The sequence below is a fragment of the Nannospalax galili genome, unplaced genomic scaffold (assembly GCF_000622305.1).
Source record: "Nannospalax galili isolate Female #2095 unplaced genomic scaffold, S.galili_v1.0 scaffold606, whole genome shotgun sequence".
NCBI lineage: Eukaryota > Metazoa > Chordata > Mammalia > Rodentia > Spalacidae > Nannospalax > Nannospalax galili.
Window position 1 is genome coordinate 1,628,316 of NW_008355477.1, and position 23,587 is coordinate 1,651,902.

Genomic DNA, 23,587 nt, shown 5'->3' on the forward strand with positions numbered 1-23,587 from the left:
AGTGAGCTGAGTATTCATTACTCTCTGCTTGCTAACTGTGGACACCATGTGACCAATGGCCTCAAGCTTCTGTCACCATGCCTTTACTACCATGATGGATGTACTCTAAAATTGTGAGCCAAAATAAACCTTGTCTTAAATTACTTTTCTCGGGTATTTTATAACAGCAAGAGAAAAAGTAACTAATAGGGATTTGCCTTTGAAGGAGTTACCTGGTTCAAGTCCCTCCTGTCTGCCTTGAGTTCAACAGTTTCTTCCCCTTTCACATACTCCCATGCTCTTTCTGACCATGGGCCCAGAAAAATAATGGAGCTGAGGTCTCTGAAACCATTGAAACCATGAACTAAAGCAAACATTTAATCCTTTAAATTGTTCTATTACAAATTTTGGTCACAGCTAGACAAAAACTGAGTAACACAGTTCATAAAGTACATGATCCCATAGAGCAGAATGTGTTCTTCTGGGGATAATTCTTTTTCCTCTTTTTTTTTGGTCTTTTTGAAAAAGGGTGTCATGTAATCCCAGTTGGCATGACACTCACTACATAGACCAGGCTGGCCTAGATCTCACAGTGATCTGACTGTCTCTGCCTCCCAAGTGCTGGGACTAGAGATGTGTGCCAACGTGCTTGGTTAATTCTTTCTCCTCTTTGTAACTTTAGTACATACACACTGGGTAACTTCATGATTGTATTTCTTTAACCATGTCCTACTGTCGGGAATCTGAGATGATCAAAATAGAAATTTGAAATCAACAGACTTGGAATAAAGGCATAAGAATCCACCCACAGCAAGTGCATTTTTCTTGTTCTGAATTGGTAGCTGTTTCATATACTTTACATACATTTAAAATTACTTTTTGACAATTAAACATAAAGTCTCCAAATCTTAAGTTGTCTAATGAGAATTGGCAAACTAATAGCTTACTCTGGTGGCTACAGCATGGATGGGGTAGTGCAAACCAATCATGATTGTGGTTTTAACTCCGATTTCACTTTGCTACTCAAAAACCATACAAACTCTGCACTAATAAAAAGCCTGAGCCTGATGAATTAATTCTAAGCAACCTATAGGCACTGGTCATAAATATTTCATATCCTATGGTGGAAATGATGAACAATTACCATTTAGAATAATCCAATTCTCCTGCTGTTAATTAATTTAAGATTAGCAGACCCCTAATCAACCCCTGGACCTCTTTCCAAATTTTCTATGGTCAAGGCATCCACACCAGAGTATAATATGCCTCTGATGTTTTCAGAAGTGATTATGATTAGAACAGTGTTTGAAAAAAATACGTAAATAAGATTGACTTCTAAAACCATAGTATGAAGCTTTGACCTTACAGACAATGTAGCTCTAAATTAGCCTACAGTTATTACTAAGTAGCTTTATTTGTAGTCTCCACAAAGAAGTCTCTAAGACAAGGTTTCATAAGCAGGTAGCTAATCTGGGAGGTATTTCCAAAGACATAGGTAGGGGAGTGGGGTAAAGGTGACAAGAAGAGGGGATAAGTCAATGAAGTTTCCATTGTTAAGTAAGGCACCACTATAGGCAACTAGACCTTATTGCTTTCTCTAGTAAACAAGGCAGACCACACTCCCCGAAGTTAGAGTGTTCAAAAGAAAGAACAAGTCAATACATTTACCTACCATCTCCTGCTGATATTATAACCTTTAAAGCATTTATTTTTCTGATGCATTAGTATCCCACCAAAGAGGCTCTGAAGACTCAGCCTAGGTAACCAGGAGTGTTTGTGTGATGAGATGGGTCCTATACCAACATCTCTTTCTTGTCCACCCCGGACTTGATCTATTGACATTTAGAAGTACTAACATAATCCTCTTGCAAATTTTCTTTTTCCTTTTGCTTCTCCTCCTCCTCCTTCTTCTTCTCCTCCCCCCTCCCCCTCCCCCTCCTCTTCCCCGTCCTCCTCTTCCTTCTTCCTCTTTTTTGTCCTTCTCTTTTTCATCCTCCTTCTCTCACAGGGTCTTGCTAAATATAGCTAGACTTGCCTTGAACTTGTAATCTTCTTGCCTTGGCCTCCAGAATACTAGGATTAAAGGTATGTACCATCACACCCAGCTCTCCTTGAAACTTCTCATGTGTATTTAAATCTGACCCCCCAATAAATGTACTTGTGCAAATGTCTTTGTGATTTCTCTGTTCCTTGCCTCCTTGGTAGAGACTATCCCCTCAGTGCTCCCTGCAATGTGTCCCTCCTCTTGTTATACAGTGACTTGGTCTCTGTGGTGGTTTCAAAGAGAGTGTTCCCCATAGGCTCCAAGTATTTGAACACCAGGTCCCTAGTTGGTGGCACTGTTTGGAAGGGTCATGGAACCTTTAGGAGGTGTGGCCATGCTGGAGGATGCATGTCACTGGGGGCAGGCCTTGAGAGTTCTTAAACATTACCAGATTTCCAGTCACTCACTGTTTCCTTTGCCTGCTTGAAGCTGTGAGAGCTCTGCTTTCTGCTCTGGCCACCTTCTGACACCACACCTCTCGCAAGGGACTCTAATCCCTCTGGAACCATAAAGTAAATAAACTCTTCCTTCTATAAGTTACTTTGGTCAGTGTTCTTATCACAGCAACAGAAAAGTAACTAATACAGGCTCTTTAAAACCTGTGACTCTAACAATGATTTTTTTCTGTGCCTCTCTTATGTTCTCTTGTGTAATTGCAACTGACCATTACCTTAAAGAACATGAAACCCTGCCCTCCAGCAGAAAAAGAATACTCCAGTTCCTCTAGCCTGTTCCATGACTATGTCACAGAAAGATCTCCCAGGTAAGCAACACTTGGCACTCCATATTAAATGTTAGGCTGGCATGTTTAGCATGACACATGTTAGGAAGATATGGCTTAACAACAATTGCTGTATCAAGAGCCTGTTACACCAGGATTTTCAAGACACAGGTGTAGTCTCCCCTAGGTGTATGGAACATACTGAAAGGTAGTTAGAAAATAGAAGGCTGGTGAGCAGTTTCTTCCTGTTTTTAGCTACGAAAAAAACCTAAGGGAATGTTAGTTTAAGCTCACCAGGATCGACAGAGTGACATAACACAAGACCAGTTGACCTGTGCTTGTATGAAGAAAAGTTGTACAGATGAATACTCTCTGTCCCAGATAAGATGGCTAGTAAGATTTGAAAGTTCTAAGCTTGGGAACAGTGGAAGGCAGAGTCAAAAGAAATAAGGAAGGGGTTAGGTAATGAATAATGTGCCATAAAAGTACATGGAATAAAGATTTGGCAGAACAGAAAAAAATCTATGTAATCCAGAAATTCCCCTTCTAAACTTCTATTCTGGAGAAATGTTATTAAGACAGAAATTCACGGACAAAGATGTTCTATCAAGAATTATTTACAGTATCGAAACATTAATGATAGAATGAAGGGTCCAATGACAAGGGGTTTAAATTCATCTTAGTTCAAGGGAATATTGCACAATGACTCAAAATATTTTCATAAAAAATCTTTGATGGGGTTATAGAAATGGCTCAGTAGTTAAGAGCACGTATTGCTCTTCCAGTGGACCTTGGATTCAATTCCCAGCACTCACATCAGGCAGCCACCAATAACCTGTAATTCAAGCTCCAGGCGATTGACATCTCTCTCCTCCAAGGATTCTAGTGCTAATGTGTATACACACACACAAAGAGAAAGAGAGAGAGAGAGAGAGAGAGAGAGAGAGAGAGAGAGAGAGGAGCATGCGCACACACAAGCTCATGTACGCGCATATAATTAAAAATAAAATAAATAAAAATATTTGATGATGTAAAACGCTTATGGCATAGTAAGTGAAAGAAGTAGAATGAAATTGTTTATCATTGTAACTACTAACAAAACAGAGAAAAAAGGATGGAAAGAGATATAGGCCAAAAGATTTCCACTAACTGACTCTGAAGAATAAGTTTGCTGGTATATATATTTCTAATTCTTAATTTCTTTCTGTACTTGTACATTTTTATTCCTAAGGGGAAATATGTAAAGATGGTGGAGTGAGGGGGCATCCCATAATATTTTTTAAATGAGGCATCAATGTGCTTGGAATTGCATGCTATCAAAGGAAGGATTACAGAGATACGAAGATTCTTGTCCAAGGTCCCCTTGAGCTGAGTCTTCTTGAAGATGGGTTCTGCATCTGGGTAGTGGCACACATGAATTGTGACAGGAAGGTGCAAACACTGGCTGTCTCATCGCTATTGAGAAGCAATGTAAGCATTGTAAAAACTACTTGCCAGCATGTTACAAAAGAAACCCACATGCTGTAATTGAAGCAGTTATGGATTTTTCTTTTACAGAAGCAGAATCTACAGATTTCTTGTTTGCCTGGGTTATCTGTATTTTTATGTCAATCTTGGTTGATGAAAGGATGTTGAGGAAATAAATGAAACCCATTTTTTTGGTTTTGTTTGGAGACAGAATCTTAATTTATAGCCCAGGCTGGTCAGGAACTCACTAATGTAGCCTAGGCTGACCTGGAACTCAAGAATATAGACCAAGCTATCTTCAGACTTGGATCAATCCCCTTGCTTCAGATTCCTAAGTGCTCAAATTACAGGCATGAACTACTGTACCCAGATTTAATATGTTTTAAAGAAGCAATTGGTTGCCAGGAAAATCCCAACATAAAAAATATAAGTGAAAAATTACAGTCTCTCATCTGCTTTTCTCTATATATACAATGTATTTATTGCAGTATTTTCAGAGTATCCTTATCTACAATTCAGAGGAGGAAAAAGCCACTTTGGAACAGTGAGGGCCATCTTGAAGTTAGGACAGTATCCCTCAAATGGGGGCAGTTTTGCTCCAAAGGGACACTTGGCAATATCTAGAGACTCTTTCTTTTGGTACAAGTTGGAGAAAGACGCAATTTACATTTGGTGAGCAGACGTGAGGGATGTTTCCTAGTATCCTATAATACACAGGACAATGCACAACAGAAAACTCTCCAGCTTAAATATAGGCAGAGTCAAAGAAGGGAACATTTAGAATATGGACTGAGGTTTGAAAAGTGGAATTTGTTTAGGCAGAGGAGGTGGGAGGAGTGAAGTACATGATCAGAAGCTCAGGGAACTTCAAAAAAAATCACCTGCAGTGATTGGCCAGGGGTAGAGGTCGGCAGCAGAGTGGCGATTGGCCACAAGAGCATGCAACATTCCTGAATAGTGTAGCCAAATATAGTCTTTCACTGTCACAAGCAACCACTGAGGAACATTTCTTTACACAACAAGACATATAGACTCAACCAGACAAAACAGCAATCAAAGCCATAAGACACACTTTAAATTTGAATGCCAAATACCTCTTTTTCTCTGACCATTCTAGATGGGATAAAATAACACAGTACATTGCAAAAACAATCCATTTGGGAGTAAAAAGTTTCTGACCGTGTGTTTATAAGAGATTGCAAAGTAACGAGAGAAATTTCAGTAAAAGTAATGCAAACTTGAAATTCCACTTGCTTGTTACAGGCATTTATAGTGCCTTTACCAAAATGAATTTGTCAGCAGCAAAAAATTAAGAAGTGTTGCTAGATTGGAAGTAAATGAGAATAACCATCTGATTAAACTGAAACCTTCTAAAACAGTTCAGCTGTACTTTATATTGAAGCATATGGCAGCAATCACATAATCATGAGGTGGTAAAGCAAGACAGTCCTTGGACATACTGCAATCTCCCCATCTTCATACAGATGAGGAAGTACAAGTTTTGAGAAATTATGAGAGTTACCTGTTGACTGGGTATGTATGACTGGGGATAAAATTTCAAATCTTGTTTCTTTTACATCTAGGAGGCATGAAATTCAAGTGTTTGCGTGTGTGTGTGTGTGTATGTGTGTACATGCAAAAACATTCAATATTTTACTGAGCTTGTAATATACATAGTTACATTGTGAAGGGCATCATTTGCTTTGCTGGTTATTTCTGTTGCATTGGAACTCTGGATATACATTTTATCTTGCCCCAAATGTCTGACCTACAGCACTGAGAAAAATTCTGGACCCGGGGGAAAGGAAGAGCTCAGTCAAATGATGGATATTGGTCAATAGTATGAACTGTAATCTTATGTATAATTGTCCTACATCTCTATTCTGAAGAAAATATAGAGGCTAAGCAGGTTAGATTCTCTGTCTTTCTATGTAAAGGTTCAACAAGGTATGTACAGTAATGGTGCAGCAAGAAACACGTAAAGAAATTTTCCTTGGTATTTTCCAGTTGAACTGACAACATATGACATTTACAAGTAACAGTAAGTCTATGTAAGTAGAAAGGAGTAGAAGGTGGGAACAGGGATTAATTATGAGAACAAGGGATTGTGGTGGGGTTGAGTGATGGGAACATTCAGAAACTGGTTGCCTACTTCAGTAAGTTTTACAAATACTTTGACTTATACCCATAAAATGGATGAAATGCACAGCATGCAGATTGTACCATAATTAAACAGTTTTATTTTTTAATTACAAGAACTGGAAGGTCAGTTTTAGAGTACTTGCTTAGCATGAGCAGGGCCTGGCTCAATCCCCACTACTACGTAAACTGGGTGTGATGATGCGTGTCTGTAATTCCAGCACTAGAGGTCATCCTTGGCTACATGGCAAGTTTAGGCCATGGAACATATGACATCCTATCTCAACCAAAAAAAAAAAAATCTTAAGAATTGAAGGCAGTATGATTTTAATCAGTTTCTGCCTCCTAACCAAGGTGTGTAAAATCAAATTCTAATGATCACATCCCTTTCATCCCTCCTTTGAAGTAGACTGAATTACCCAATTCTATACCAAATTAATTCGATGGGGATAAGAATAAAATGTTCACATCAACCTCCTGTAATTAGATATTCCCATGGGACTTGTGATTCCGAAGCCTGCAAACAAGAAAGTCTTGGGGTTGGTATCATTTCCAGATGTAAAACTCTCACAAGACTGCATAGCTGATTGTCTTTCAAGATATTTAGGGAGAACAGTACTTTAGTTTTTCTCCAATTTTTGCTCTAGAGAACAAAATAGGAATGATGATTTGTAAGTTCCTATTGTGAACACATGTCATTTTTCTTTGCTGTTATTCATTCTTGTGGCTTCTCTGGAGTGGGTGGATGAAACAAGAAGCCCAAGAACATTGAGTGGCACTTTTACTCACAGAACACTTACGGGATAGGGCTGAATGACAGTGAGCAGGATCGATTCTTTGCAGCTTCTGTAAGAGAGGAAAACAAACATGTTTACGAAGTGCACAGAGCACAGGCTCAAACAGTGACAGTTTTCTTTTGAGAGACAATGTGTGTGATGCGTTGGCGAAATGTTCTTTGGGCTTTCAGGGCAGAGTAAATCAAACAGCTCAGAAGAGGGCTTCAGACCACAGAGAAAACCCAAATCAATTGTTTCCTGAGTGCAACAACTATCCAATTGCTAGATTCTCAGGCAGTTTCTACTGGGCCATTTGAGCCCTATGGCTGAGCAACAGAGGTTTAGAATCAAATTTGGTGAGGGAAGAATCAACTCAACCAGTCTCTAGACCTTTTACTGTACTTAAAATTGATTCACTCCTGTGATTTCCCTTTGCCTTCTTTGCTGCTTGAAATGTTTCTTTTTAAAAATATTTTTATTGCGTTTTTGTGCATTTTATATAATAGATCTTTAACAACTTTAGACTGCCTCCTCCATCCACAACTCCATACCCACTGTACCCACTGACTGAATTTCATGCATTCTGTCATATATGTTGAGTCCTATCCGGTCAAACATTCGTACCCAGATGTCTCTTGGTGCAAGTTCATCCAGTGGAGTCTAGTCAGCTTGATTAGAGTCATTCCCTTAAAGAGGATCTACTCTCCCTCACCCAGCAGCAATCAGTTGCCAATAGGTCTGTCTTTGTTTATGGGGAGGGGATTTCTAAATATTCTACCAATTCATGAAATGTGTTTATTTCTCAGGTAAAGCATCATGGAAGAGAAATAACAGGCGAGGCTGTTTATTTATAAAAAGAAATGCAGCCAATATTGCTTCCCATGTTGCACAGCTCAGTGAGTCCAATGCCCAGGACCCAGAGCAGATAAGTGTTTCTGAAAGGCAACAATTGGGAAATACTGCTCACAACGGGGAGCACTTCACAGCTCGAGCGGAACAATGGAATACAATGAGTTATTTAATTTCCTCCAAGTAGCCCAAACTCAAATGACTCAAACCCTTGAGGAAAAATCATATTATGCTTTATAACATTTTCTTCCTTCTTTCTTTGTTCCTTTTGACTCATAAGTAAAAATCAGTTGCCATTTTGTGGGAGAAGAACTGACTTTTTCTACTTTAGGTTGTAATGAGTTATCTACTTCTGTGACGTATTGGACAAAAGAGTAGCGTGAATTCTGTTCCCGTAAAGAATGCACTGCAAATAGTATTTCTTTCAGTAATGGGGCTGAGGTTTAGCCCATTCACCCTGGGTGATCTATTGGTTCCTAGCAGGTGAGTGAGTCCCTTAAGAAGGAGTACACTGGGGAGGAGAGACATGAATGGAGCTGGAAAGGAAGGCTAGATCTACATATCCAGGAAGAAGGACATTGAGGTAATGGTAATTCTGAAACAGGTGAACAGCATACTGCTCCAACAAGAGCTCAGTTGTTGCAGCTATCAGAGTGCCTAATAACTGTAAGTAGGCAGTGCAACAGTATGTAATGAAATGAGGTTTCAGTGGGTATGAGAAAGGATTATGTACTGATGGTGGGTGTGGGGAGGATCCATTAGGCATCATTAGGTTAAGTTCAATATCAGAAAAACTAGGACCAAGGTGTGACATTCTAGCTTAATTTCACAAAGGGATTCTGTCAATTCTGCTACTCTCCTTTAAGGAAATGGGGAACAACAATGTTTTGTTTTCTGCAGCAGAATGTGTGCGGGTGATGTGTTGAAGCTCACGGGGTGTCCATCTCTAAGGGATAGCAGATAGGGGACAAATACGCAGAAAGCAGCACAAAGAGAAAGAAATCACTCTAGTATTCACTCCTTGGTCACAGGAAATAAGAAACAACAAACAGATAAGAAATGCAATGTATGTGAAGACAGCTTGGTTGGCAAAGTGCTTAACGTATAAGCATGAGGACCTGAGTTCTAGACCAAGCTCCATGTAAAAAAGCCAGGTTGGTGGCACACACTTGTAATCCCTGAAATGGGGAGGTGGAGACTGGTGGATTGTTAGGACTTGCTGGCCAGGCAACCTAGCCTACTCAAAGAGTTCAAGGCCAGTGAGAGACTCTGCCTCAAAAAGTAAGGCTCCTCAAGTATGGCTGGAGATTCCTACCCACTTCTCTAAGCCCATGATGGGATTTTGTCTGGCTTGAGCTTATATGGGGCTTTTGCATGCTGTCACCATTGTTGTGAGCTCACATGAGTAACTGCACAGCTATCTGGAAAACTCTGTGCCCCTTTGGTCATCCACCACCTCTGGCCCTTACAGTCTTTTTGTCTCCTATTCTGCAATGACCTCTAAGGAACCACTGGCTGTTGACGGCTGCTGGGAGAGGGAGAGTCAGTTTCACTTAAGGATGAGACTTTTGGTAGGTTGACCAGGCTCCAGTGTATGACCCGCACTGAAGGGCATTTGGGGATACAAGTTTGAAATATATATATATATGCGCCAGATAGGCTGACTAGACCTCAGTGGATGGACTTGTACTGGGGAACAACTGGGGACACTGACAACATAGTGGGCATTAACAGGGATGACAGAGTATATGGGCTCCAGTCAGGGGGTTATGGGAAGGTGCCAGTGGGGCCTATGGGAGGTTGCCAGTGGGGATGGGCGTTATAAAGATAATTAAGAATGTTTGAGATGTTCTATATGAAATACACAAAAAAGAATTTTAGAAAAAACAGAGCACATGAGTAGTGAAGGAAAAGTCTGTTTATGGAGGAGGAGATGGATGAAGAATTAAAGTTTCATATATATATGAAATTGGTTGTGGGGGATAGTATGGGGGTGTGAAGATGGGATAGGAGATCTAAATATGATCAAAATAGATTGTATGAAATTCACCAAACTTCCATTAAAAATCAATGATCCTAAGGAACCCCTGAGGTTGACCTCTGGCCTCCACATGCATACATTTAAATGGGCATCCACACCTTCCTCCATAAGAGTATCCACAGAACACACACACACACACACACACACACACACACACACACACACACCGAAATAATCCACAGCGATTACTGCATCTCTCAACCCTTGTATGAGAATCTTCCTTCTGTAGTAGATGGCAATTAATACAGGCCCATGTACAGAGAACAAGAGACCGTGGAGTGCTCAGCTCTAAATGGGACATTTATATCACACCCATTACCCCAAGGCTCAGTGCTTATTGTGGAAGAAGGAGACGAAGGATTTAAGAGCCAGAGGTGATAGACATCTGTAGTGAAGCTGTATTTGCTGGCCAAGACAAGATTGTTGCACATATGAACTTTACAATGGCTGTGAATGCACGTGCAGGGCCTACACAAGATCAAGGCAGACAAAAATCCCAGCATGGACTGGGGAGGGGTTCATGAATTGTCACACCTTCCTGAGGAGCTCCTGGCAACTACTGGCTGCTGGGGGAGGGAGAGTCGGTTATTAATGATGTGGCTGTTGAAGAGGCTACCCAATATCCAGTAGATGGCCCTATACCCATGCATACTGGCAGCACTAAGTGGATTTGGTGGGTTTAAAAACAGAGCACAAGTCCCATGCAAACCCAGGCAGACAAAAACCAAGCATAGAAATGGGAAAAAGAGCAGCAGACCCCAATCTTATCTGAAGAAATATTGACAACTGATTGCTGCTAGGTGAAGAAGAGCTGATCTTCCTAAAACAAGGGACTCTAGATAGGCTGACTAGACCTCAGTGGATGGACTTGCACTGGGGAACAACTGGGGACACTGACAACACAGTGGGCCTTAACAGGGATGACAGATTATATGGGCTCCAGTGTCGGGGGAGGGTAAGGGAGGGTGCCAGTGGGGACGGGGGTATAAAGATCATTATGATTGTTGGAGATGTTATGTATGAAATACACAAAAAATTTAATAAAAATAACAAATAGAGCACATGAAGTTGGGAGGGGAAAGACTGCGGGGTGGAGATAAATGAAGAATTGAAGTGGATGGAGTGGGGGAAGGATTTGATCAAAACACATTATATGTACAAATGAAATTATCAAAGAATAAAAAATGCATAAAAATTGGACATACACAGATTCTTTTTAATGTTGTATTTGTTATTGAATTTTTGTGCATTTCATACAAAACATCTGAATCATTTTTATACCCCCTCCCCATCTGCTCCCCCTATAGCCCCCCACCAGAGCTCATGCACAAATATATTCTGAAATAATTTAATTCTAATATAAATAAAACAACAATAAAGCATGCCATCATACCTTGTTTTTAAAATTATACTCTACTGTAAAATAAATACGGTTATATAAAGATGCAATATGTCCCATACACTAAGGAGTTAGTGAGTATGGAAGCCAGATTAGGGACCTCATCTTCTCAACCTGGCTTATTTTGCCAGAGTTCTCAGTGGTAGGCAATGGGCCTTGTGAACTCATCTTCTGGGACTGCATGTGAATGTTGGAATGAGTCAATTAGAGTCCTTCTCTCCTGCATCAGGAAAAGGAGACACAGAGACCAAAAAGAACTGGTAGGTAGGTAGACTACCTACAGGATGCAGATGGCCTGAGTGCCTGAACAATCCTAACTCTCCTATTCCTGAGGGCTGCTTGTTCACTGTTCCATTAGAAATTAAAAAAAAAAGAACTTTACAGAGGAACTGTAAAACATCTGAGTGTCAATATGAACAATGAAGAGGTGAATAGTATAAAATATCTGTGAGATCAAAGATATTTTCAGCCAATAAATGTTTATATAATTTCAGTAATAATAATAAAAATAATTGATGTTAAATTTCTCAGTGTGATATCTATCATTATTCAGGGGAAGAGCTTTTACTTCTGTTTTCTTTCATCTGTAAGTACTTAATCATCACCTGCCAGACAAGAAGAATTAATTCCACAGTGCTTTGCATCCCTTAGGATTCCTAACCTGATCCTAGTAAGAAAAAAAAAAAAACCGATCAAAACCATATGTGTTTGTATGTTATAGGATGCCAAAATGAATTTAGACAGCTTCTGTAGGGCTCCATGCCAATAGACGGCAGCCGTCTCCACAAGCTAAAGAAGGGTGCAGTGAGACATTAACAGGAGATGCTGAAAACCAGAGTTGGAATATTAACTCCTAACTCCCCTTGTTGTCTGTCTCCTGACTTAACTGAAACACCCAAATAGGAAATGGGGAGAGGCTGGCTGAAGCAGTGCTCAAAGAGCAGAGGCTACATCTATGAAGTGTTTGCCTTGCATAGAGGTAGCTTCCAAAGTTGCGATTTCTAGGTCAAGGAATGGAAAGCACAGCAGAAATGGTGGCTTGGGACCATTTCATGAAGGCTTTCTGATAAGCTGAGCTGCTTCCAAAGGTGGATAGGCCTTGGCAGAAAGATACAGAAGTTGAGGTACAATGGCAGAGCTACTCCATAACCTGACTCAAGGAGGCTGTATTTGGAGCTAATCAACAGAACTCTTCCAGGGGTTCACAAAAGTACTCACGAGAGAGTCAATGATCATTCCCATCAGTGCATAGAAGAAGTCAGTGCTAGGTTATACTTGCACCAAGAAAGTGAGAACTTTGCTACCTCCCTTTATCTCACCAATCTGGCTGGGCTCATTACAATTCCAATATATCTAAAGCCAGAATAGAATGCTGAAAAACAGGAAACACTGATGATGCTCTGAACCACTGCAGGTTTCTCAGTTCTGAGACAGGAAAAAAGGAGAATTTTTGTGGATTTGGGAGTTTAACTACCATATGGCAATTGACTGCTCTAATTACAGATTATGAATTACTGTGATTGCAAGTCTACAAGTGACTGAACCTATTTAATGCATTCTTGGGACCTCCTTAGGAATTCTGGGGAGCTAGAACTTGTCTCAGGGAGCCATTATGAATGGACCATGCTGTAAAATCATGGTTGCCTTATGATTGAACCCTCTGAGACTTGATTACCACGTGTTCCAAAATGCTCTTTAATTTTTCAACATTGAATTGAGAATTTTGTGTGACTTCAAACAACTCATGCCTAAAGTTGGTTTATGTCTGATAAGGACTAAAGAAAGGATGAACATAAGAATAAGGACTAAAGATCAGAGCAGAGGAGGCTGGGAATATGGTTTGTGGATAAAAGTACTTGCTGCACAAGTCTAAAGACCTGAGTTGAATCCCTGGAACCCATATAAAAATGCTAGATGCGGTGGCATGCATCCATAATCCCAGCACTCCTGTGGAGACATGGTAGGTAGATACAGGAGAATTCCTCAGAAGCTTGAACTAGTGGGGTTTCATAAAACGTTTTCCTACATTCTTGGAGAAGGAGAAGCGAGGGGCAGAGGAAGGATTAACCACAATGAAATGTGTATAAAGAAGCTACGTGGGAACTTATAGTCTTACATTCCAAGAAAACATAATATTAGAGGAGAGTAGAACACATGTGACATGAATGAACAAGGTGTGGAAATACTGAGGGATAAAGGTTTCAGCATTGGTGAGGGAAGAGGGGTGATGAACTGTAGAGTAGTGATGGGTTAATCAAAACTAAGAATTTAGAAAATTTTTATGAAACCCCACTAGTTCATAATATAACTAAATTACGATTTTACTTATGTATTTTTTTTTCATCTTTTTGAGACAGGGTGTCCCTGTAGCCCCAGGTGACCTGTAACTCACCATGTAGACCACTCTAGCCTTGAACTCACAGAGATCTGCCTGCCTCTGCCTCTCGAGTGCTGGGATTAAAGGAGTGCACTAACACTCCTGGCTAAATTATAATTTAAAAAAGGAGTTCAACCTGAGTTATAACACATGGGTGAACAATGCTGTTTCCAGAAGACATGTTATTAAATGAAAATGCCAGTGCCATGCCAGGCACAGGTTACGTACCTATCAGTTACTAGTCAGGGAGGCCCCAGAGGCATAGAAAAAATACAGGCTGTTGCTATTTCTCTAGATTTCCCAAGAAAATTAGATGGTAAGACCCTGTTTTTAAAGATACCACATCCTTCTGTTGCAGGACATAGAGAAATCAATCTTGAATTGGCCAGGAAACTCTGTCCTTGCTTACTAGCTGCCATCATGCTGGAAAGTGCTACATAAGTTGCTTGGGGAAAATCTATCAATGGTGTTACCTAGTGCTAGACCCTGCATGATACAACTCTGACGTGCCAGGCAAACTGTACCCACTGGTACAAGAGTAGCAGGATCTTTCATGGGGGCAATCAACCACGTTTATTAGATTTGAGGCCCGCTGTGTAGGAAAGAATTAGTGCCTGTTGCTGTAAACATGTAGAAATGCTAAAAATAACATGGGTAGGGAAGCCATAGGCACTAGAGAAGAGTCTATTGATATTTTTTTGCTAAATGGTCATGTTGTCAAACCCCCTTCTTAATATTAATGATCATATCCATAGATTTGTTCTTCTCTCAACCTCAGTCAGAGAAGCTTCTTATTACAGTGGGTAGTCGTTAATGTAGATACTCATAACTGTTCAAATTCTGAAAATAAGCTATAGTCAGTGCTCAGTTGATGGAACATCTATGTCAAATCACCTTCCACAAGGCGTAGGGAACATCATAGAAGAGGAGGTGGAAAGAATGTTAAGAGCTGGAGGATGGGAAGGACTGCTATGAAAGTCTAGCTTCTGGACATGATATACCCGTTACACGCAGGAGTGCAGCTTAGCTTAATTATCCTGTCTAAATTTTCCCAATGAGGCTGCAGTTCAAAAGTTGGCCTGGTGGAAGGTTTTATGAGAGGGCTTGATTGGGAAGTATCCCCATCTAAACTCCTTTCATGACTTTTGGTAGGATTAAATTATACTTTAGGCTACTGGAATGATGATCTCAATTCCTTTTGGGTAGTTGGCTTAGGACCACTTTCTTTGCTGCTATGTCAGTCCATCTGATAGGGCCACTTGCTTCATGAAAAGCAGAAAAAGAGGGTCAGTTGACAGGATGATAGTTATAGTCTTATGTGACACAATTATGGAAGTGACATCACTTTTGCCTTATTCTATTGGTTAGAAACAAGTCACAGGTCCCAGTCATGCTAAAAAGATGAGAATTCCATAAAGCTACAAATAGAAAGAGGAAGGGATATCAGCCTGTCTTAATATTCTTTCTGCAATGCTAAAAAAGACTTGAAACCAAGCATCATGGTTTCTTTTCCTGCTGCTGTGATAAAATACTCTGAAAAAAGCAACCTAAGGAAGAAAGGGTTTATTCTGACTCAGAATTCAAAGGCATAGTCCCTGTCCATCATGGCAGGGAAGTCAAGACAGCAGGAGCCTCAACATTGGTCACATTGTATTCACAATCAGAAAGTAGCACAGAGAAATGAATTCCAGCACTGCTCCCTTTCTCCAGTTTCTCCAGTCTAGGATCCTAATCAGGGAATGACACCACCTACAGTGGGCATGTCTTTCCTCTTCACTTAATGCACTCAAGATACACCCATCCTCCAACAGGCAGGCCCAGAGTTCCTTCTCCTAGGGAGTTCTGGGTGTTGGCATGCTACCAATTAAAACTAAACATCGCATCAAGTAATTTGCAAATATATCAAAAGTGTTTTCTACCTATGACTTCAACTTACAGAATTTTTTCCTGCTAACAACTTCAAGAAACATTGGTCAGCACACATTGTTAGTTTTACAATAGGAAATTTTTAAAAATGCCATTATCTTTAAAATTCTTTGCCTATTGTAATGCTCTCTAAATTGCCTAAGACATAACCTAGATTGATGTTATTTTATGATGTAAAGGATGAAGTAATCTGAATTGAAGCAAAGTATTCTAATATGATATTTACCATTAGGGATATGCTTTTCTTATGTTTTCTCTCATCTATCAATTATTTAATTATATCTTGCCAAAGAAGAGAAATAATTTCATAATGCTTTGGATACCTTAGAATTCCCAATCCCAAGATACTAGGAGGAAAGAAAAATAAATATAAGTTATTTTAAAATTGCTTCAACAGAAAAATAGAATCAGGAATGGAAGATGCCACATTCAAGCAAGCAGATAACCTCTTTTTAAGAAAGCCTAAAATAGCTAGAAACTTTTAGAAACCTAGGCAGAAGAACATTTGTGGAAGTATTTCATGATAAATTCCAAGTAAATTTTCTACTTTTGAGGAGTAATTTCAAGTTTTAGTACAAATAATTTTTAAATGTCTGAGTTTGTTATAAACGTCATTTGCATTCCTAAATCAGTATTGACCTACAGGGGAAAATATAGTGTAGTCTACCTAGACAGTTGTTGACAAATTTGCCCTCAATTTCTCTGTTTTTATAGCTTTGACAGAGGACTTGTCTCATCCTTTCTTGATGGAGGGTCCTTTAAAACCTATTTGTGATACGAAGCACGGGTGGATACAGGCCATGCTTTGACACTATATCCCTTGCATAGCTGCTTTGGATATGATTATGTCGATACAAGCAAACTAAGTTTTGCATTAAATCTATTTCCAACACTCATCAACACTGGGCATTAAAACCAGCAGCTAGAGTATGCTAGGCAAGTCTCTAACACTGAACTATATCCCTAGCCCAAGCTAAGCTTGTGTTCTCAATCCCATGGAGCAACATAATTTGGCACCTTTCTTTAACTGCCTTTCTTATTTCATAGTTAGACTATGTTAATTCTTCATTATATAATAACGTGAACATGATCAATTTTTCCATTCTACACCAATTAATTAGATCCCTTGATCCAACTCAGAGAGTGAAAGGGATTTAACTGTTGTGGAAAGCAGCAAGATTTCCTCAGAGATTGTGAAAATGAATGAAAATAAAACTCAAACAAGAAGAATATGGAGGAAGACATTATTTAATGAAAACTCAAGTCTTTCTTTAAAAGCTTAAGGTCTATGAAATAAACTATAGGACTTTACACTTTGAAAGTAGCAATAATCTGTGAAGGTTAAAAGGTGAAGTTTTAAAAGACAAATAAAGGGATATTTTAGGGATTCAGATTGAAAAAATTTTATAAAGTGTAAAATGACATTTTTATGCAACTCAAGAGATTTTTGTGTAGTGTTATAATTTGGAAAGGAACGTGTTAAGCTACAGTAAAAGAGTATTTCAAATTTCTCTCCTAAGATAAGTATGTGCATATAACATTCTCTTTTTTCTAATACTTTAGAGTTCTTAAAAGAGATTAGAAAAATAGTTTTTGCAAGCTAGTGCATGCCAGCCCTTGACCTCTCAGCTGGTGGGCAGCCACTGTTGATGGAAATAAGAATTGACTTACAGCATTTTTCCAATGATTTGGCTCAGAAGGGACTTTCCTCAATCCTGAGGCATTTTGTGACAGGGCCTCTTGCTAGCCTTTTATTTTATTTTTCTCTATTTGAACCCAGAGATATGAAATAAACACCAAGATTCTTCTGACCAGATAACTAACCATAACATAGTGTCATTCTAGTCAGTAACTGACAAAACTGGAGGAAATAAGGTCATGCTCCAGTTTCAGAAAAGTCACCGTAGGACTTCTATGCTTTCAATAGGGTCTAATGTTGTATGTGGCTGACCTCGGCAACACACTGAATAGAGATTGTAATTATCCTTTGAATCAATTCCCAAAAAGTACTGAATCCATTAGTTGGAGAGAGTGGAGAAGCCTAGAAAATGAGCATTCATCGAGAAAAGGTCAGTCTGTTGTGGCTGTTTTCTGTCCTGGACTAGACAAAACATTCATTTTCTGCCTGTTGATGCTGAAGTCTGCCTTTACATTGGTACTAGCAGAGAGGGGGGAATGGGATTATTTGTCATTTTGCTATGTTTCAGGGATGCTGTGGAAGAAAATAGGTGAAATGAAACTCTGACATAGTCACCAGGGAAATAGAGACAGACAAAAGATGGATTAAAGAGTCTATTTGTACAATAGAATTAGCTTCACTTCTATCAATTATACAGACAGTGAGTCTCCCACTACCAGTATCACCCTTGAGTGAGGGGTTATATTGCCAATGGAAAAGACAATGAGTTTAGTTGCCAATGGAAGAAGCAAACAGATGCTGATGGAACATCATTGTTAAGCAACATGTTAAAGAGTTTGTCCCCAAATACTGGATGATTGTATTACTCATCTCTTCCCATTAGTGATCCAAAGGCTTCAATCATAGGTCTCAATTAATCACATCCTCTGATATGCATATCCTTCTGTAGTCTTTTTCCCCTTGACTCTTAACTGGTTCTGTGACTGTCTTTGGCATATAGAATGTTATATAAGTGGTAATGCATGACTTCCAGGCATTGTTCAGAATAATTCTAGAGCCTTTGTAGCAGCCACATGGGTATCATGGCATGCTCAATTCAGAGGAAGCCAGCTACCATACACATATTCTAAAAACCCTGTGACCCCTGTGTGAGGAAGTTAGCCATGTAAAGCAGTAGGAAGAAAATGAGTAAGAGCAAGAGCGAGAACGAGAGTGAGAATGAGAGAGACAAACACACAGAGGGAGGTGTGACAGAGAGAGAGGAGCGAGTGAGCAAGAGAGAGAAAGACCTGGCCAGTTCTGTCTGCATCTGCTTTCCAAGACCAGAAACCTCCATGGATACTTGGCCCAATCAAGCCTTCAGATGGCTCCCATCACAGCTGTCATTTAACTGCGGCCACACTCGAGAGGCCCCACTGAGTACCATCTGGATGCGGAGAGCCAATTCTCACAACCATGAGAGTAATAAATGATTTTATTAAGCCATTATATACATTTGGTAGACAATGATAGATAAAGAGAACATCATTTTCCCATAATGTAAAAACTATATTTTTAAAAACAACAGAAGTTAAAGAGGTGAAATGGTTTTGAAATTGAACATGTCTCTAATATCAAGCAAAGAAAACTATCCAGGCTGATGGCTCCCTAGTATATGGTAATCATGACTAGCACTAAAACAAGCAAAGAAACAAAAACCACAAACCAAACGATGAAACGGGAAAACCAAGAGCACCTTAGGCAAACATACTGAAGTGTGGAACACAATGTTCTTACTGCTTATCACAACTGTAACATTAATTACAGACTTTTGGAGATTGGGGTGGAAGAAAAAATGCAACTCATAAAACTGGGAGAGAGGACAGGATTCAATATCTTTGTAAATCCGTTCGATGAATAATTTGAAGGATGGCATTGCATTGTGGGGTATATATCTGAATTGTGAAAAGAAAAGATCAAAGTATAATGTAATTTTAGGTTTCAGTTTAAACAACTTACATACAACCAGTGACTTGAAGAAAACTAAGAGAGAGACCAGATTTCTTTGCAATGTCTAATTAACATTTTACTTGAAAGTATTTTAGGCTTAGGCTGTGATTTTCTTTGTGAAGAATATTAGGCTATTAAGGTTAAATATCCATATAATTGATATAGTGATTACTAAAATTAACATCTTGATGAAATAATTTCATTCCAAACCCTTTATCTTTCATATTTTTTAAAACTCTTGCAATAAACTTTAGGGTTTGGTACTTGGAGTTTGGAAACTCCTCGTAAGAAGGCTTTATTTGCATATGATGTGTTTTCTGTTTGATGTGATTTTTTTGTCCATTAATTTTTGCTGAATGAATACTGTCTTTGGCTTTTGAACTACTTATTTATCTAATGGATATAAATGGCACCTAAATTGAAGATTTTATAAAAGAGAGTATCGTTTGTTGAGGCAAAAACTAAACTATCTTATATGCATGAAAATCTCCATTAATTTCTTCAACAAATATTCAGTATGTATCCTAGGTCAGGCTTTTGGGAAACATCATGGATTCTCAATGGAGAGTGATTGTATACCACTGGTGGGGGGTGGGGTGGGCATTTGATAATGTCTGGGCACATGTGCTTGTCATAATTAGGAGGGGTGCTAGCAAGTAGACCAGGTATGCTAATAAACATCCCAAAATGCCAAGGACAGAAGTGGGCAGATAGCTCACTAGGTAAAATCACGCCTGCAAGCATGAAGGACTGAATTTGATCTCCAGAGCACATGTAAAATAAAAGTAAGCATGGTGGTGGACACTTACAATGCCAGCATGGGCGAGGGGGAATCAGGCAGGTCCTGAGGTTCTCTGACAAGCTAGCTTAGCCTCTTTGTTGAATTCCAGGCTAGTGAGAGACCCTTGTAGGTAGCTCGCACAAGAATCAATACCTTTCCGTCAGTGTTCAGACTGTGAGTAGTGCCTTCTCCTTAAATTTGACATTTTCTTTGGCTGAGCAATACATTTTCCCAACTTTTTCTTCTAGATCTGATATTCTCTGTGCCATTTCCTCCACTTCCTCTTTGGTACTTTTCTCTGCGTTTTTGGTTTGATTTCCTGAGTTTTTAATTTCAAGTTTTATTTCAGTTTGGCTTTTTTGTGCATTTGCTACATTGCTATTCTCAAGAAATATTTCAATGGGGATATTAGTTTCAGGAGGAGGCATATTGTTTTCGGTATTCATGTTGTTTGTGTTTTTTCTGTGTGACCTAGGCATCTGGACTCATGTCACTGGTGGCGTTTCTTGGTATGAATAGGTGATCTTCTTTGTTGAATGGGTATTTGTAGAATTGTTGGCTGCTCCTCCCACTTGCCAGGTTATGGCCCAGCTAAACGGTGCATGGTATTCATTTTGGGGGCCACATTATGTTGATGTGCAAGCGGGTTGTAAGAGATGGTCTCAGGGGTTGCAGAGATGGTTCAGTGATTAAGAGCACTGGCAACTCTCAAAGATGACCCAAGTTCAATTCCAAGAACCCACATGGTGACTAACAACCATCTGTAACTCCAGTTCCAGGGGAATCCAAAGCGTTTGTCTGATCTCTATGGGCACTGTATGACACAGGTGCACTTACACACATGCAGGCAATACACTCACTTACAAAAAATAAAAAAATAAATAAAATATTCATCATCTATATATCTTTCTGAGGACTAATATCCTGAATATACAAAGAATTGAGAAAAACAAAGAAGCAAGAAAACAAATGACCCAACTCAAAAAAGGGCTACATATCTGAACAGAAACTCTCAGAAGAAGAAATAAAATGGCTATGAAATACCTTCAAATGTGGTCAGCATCCTTAGTATTAGGGAAATGCAAAACAAATCCACTTTAAAATTTCATATAACCCTAGTCAGAATGACTAAGATTAAGGAAACAAATGACAGAAAATACTGCTGATGATGTGGGGAAATGAGAACCCCCATACACTTTTGCTGGGATTGCAAACTGGTGGAACCACTGTGGAAATTAGTAGAACTCTTAAAAGTCTAAAAATAAATCTACCATATGATCTGGTTATACCAGTCTTTGGCATATACCCCAAAGAGTCATCCTACTGCAGAAATGCTTTTGCAGCCATGTATGTTGCTGCTCTTTTCACGATAGCTAAGAAATGGAAACAACCTCAATACCCGTCAATGATGAATACATAGTGAAAATGTGGTACATTTACATAGTGGAGTTGAACTCAGCGATTAAGAAGGGGATCATTGCAGAAATGGAGGTGGAAAGACCGTAAGATCCAAGGGTGGTGGATTACTACAAGGAAACTGTTTTCCAGGTGGCTGATAACTTGTTAATGTGAACTTGCAGCAATGGGGAGAGCATGTACAAAAACCATGCAAACTCAAAGCAGAGAACAACCCACCCTAGAACTGAGGAAATCGGGGAGAAGCCCCCACCTTAGCTGAGGAACTATTGGCAGTTCATTACTCACTGCTGGGTGAGGGAGAGCTGGTCTTCTTTAGGGGAGTGACACTAGATAGGCTGACCAGGCTCCATTGGATGAGCTCACACTGAGGGACATCTGTGGACACAAACTTGACAGGATAGGCCTTAACATATATGGCAGATTACATGAAATATGATGGTGAGGGCTATGGGGGCATGCAGATGGAGAGGGGTTTAAAATCTATTGGATGAAGCACAAAAGATTCAATACAATTTATATTGTAAAAAATGTAATCAGGAAATTTGCAAGTAAATAGATGGAACTAGAAACTAAGTGAAGTAACTCAGACTCAGAAAAACAAGCAAGGTATAGTCTCTCTCATTTGTGGATCTTAGTTCCAAATACTTAGATGTGAGTATATATCCTGATGTAACTGTAGGATCCAGGAAAATGAAAAGGAACCATGAGGTAAAGGGGAAGAAGTAGCTTGAGACAGGGAGATAGTAGGATAAGGTGTTATCAAGGGGGAAATGGGAAAGGGTGGTACTTTGACTTGGGAGGGAGTATGGAATGTTATACAGAGGGAGTGAGAGGCAACATAAATCATGCTTAGGGAGTGTGAAAATCCAGAGAGAAACATATTAGTTTAAAAATCTACTGAAAAATGAACATTACACACACACACACACACACACACACACACATACACACACACATATGATTTCATATGTATAGCTGAAGGCTAGATTAAAAAAAAAAAAACACAGTACCAGGCCCAGGCAGGAGAAATGTCCCTTCAAGTTGTTGGTCAGGGCAGTCCAAGAGACTTTCCAAATAACACAGGCTATTGCCACAGCCCTTGACTGCTTCCTAGAATTTGAAGGCAAGATTCTATTGCTCAAGACAGGCCATACTTTGGACACAGGACTTGGAGCAATTGAGCTAAAACTAACCTGAAAATATTCTCCTGAAGACTAGTGCTCATGGTATCAGAGGATACTATGCAAACTACCAAAGGAGAAATCTAATCAATGACCTTACCTAGTTGTAAAGCACAATAAACAATGACTGGCCCCACAAACTATTGCTATTGGTGCAGTAGTAGCACTTTTATCTTGGGGTTAATCAACACCTGTCTAACTGGAATTAAGGCCCACTCAATGGAAGGACCTTCTAATATACTACAGTGAACTTCAGATTCACAAAATGGTATATGTTTGTGTGCACACGCATACACACATATATATGAGTAGTTCTATATGAGTGAATATGCATATTTATATTTCCATATATGCTTAGGTACCTACTGTTTCTACTTTTCAATTGCTTTCTTCTTTTGTGCTGTAGAGGTAAGCCTTCTCTGACTAGTATATTTCTGTTCTTCAGATGGGAATAATCATGGCTAAGAATACAAGTGCTACCTACTAATGCGAAGTATCTGAGTCCAGGACAAATTGAGATGGAAGATAGAAGGTAAAAGCAGGCAGAAAGATTGCCATTAACCAATGAAGCCATTGAAGGCTCAAAGAACTCAGTATAGTATGGAAAAGGTGTTAGGAAGAATTTCCACTCTCCTCTCTAGCATTAATTTGCTATGTGATTTGATGACAAATAACATCAGCCAATTATTTTTGTTTAATATGAAAGAAGGAGCACAGAATAAATTAATTCTGTTCAATTGTGCTCCATGTACCTTTTCTGAGACAGGGTCACATGTCAGTGGGCTGAGCCATAGGTATCCTTGGACCTTTTAGACAGACTCCCCTCCACTTACATATGCACTGGGCTGTGGATTAGATGG

The 23,587-nt window shown here is 39.4% G+C and overlaps 1 protein-coding gene across 5 annotated transcripts in view; it reads right to left on the reverse strand.

The window, feature by feature from the left end:
• Frmpd4 (FERM and PDZ domain containing 4) overlaps window positions 1-23,587 on the reverse strand; it is a 990,592-nt gene that overhangs the window by 49,438 nt on the left and 917,567 nt on the right. For all 5 annotated transcript variants that reach the window (XM_017803120.1, XM_029555999.1, XM_017803119.2 and 2 more), the window contains exon 5: window positions 7,151-7,196. In XM_017803120.1, coding sequence (XP_017658609.1) covers window positions 7,151-7,196 — 46 coding nt within the window. The remainder of the gene's footprint in view (window positions 1-7,150; window positions 7,197-23,587) is intronic.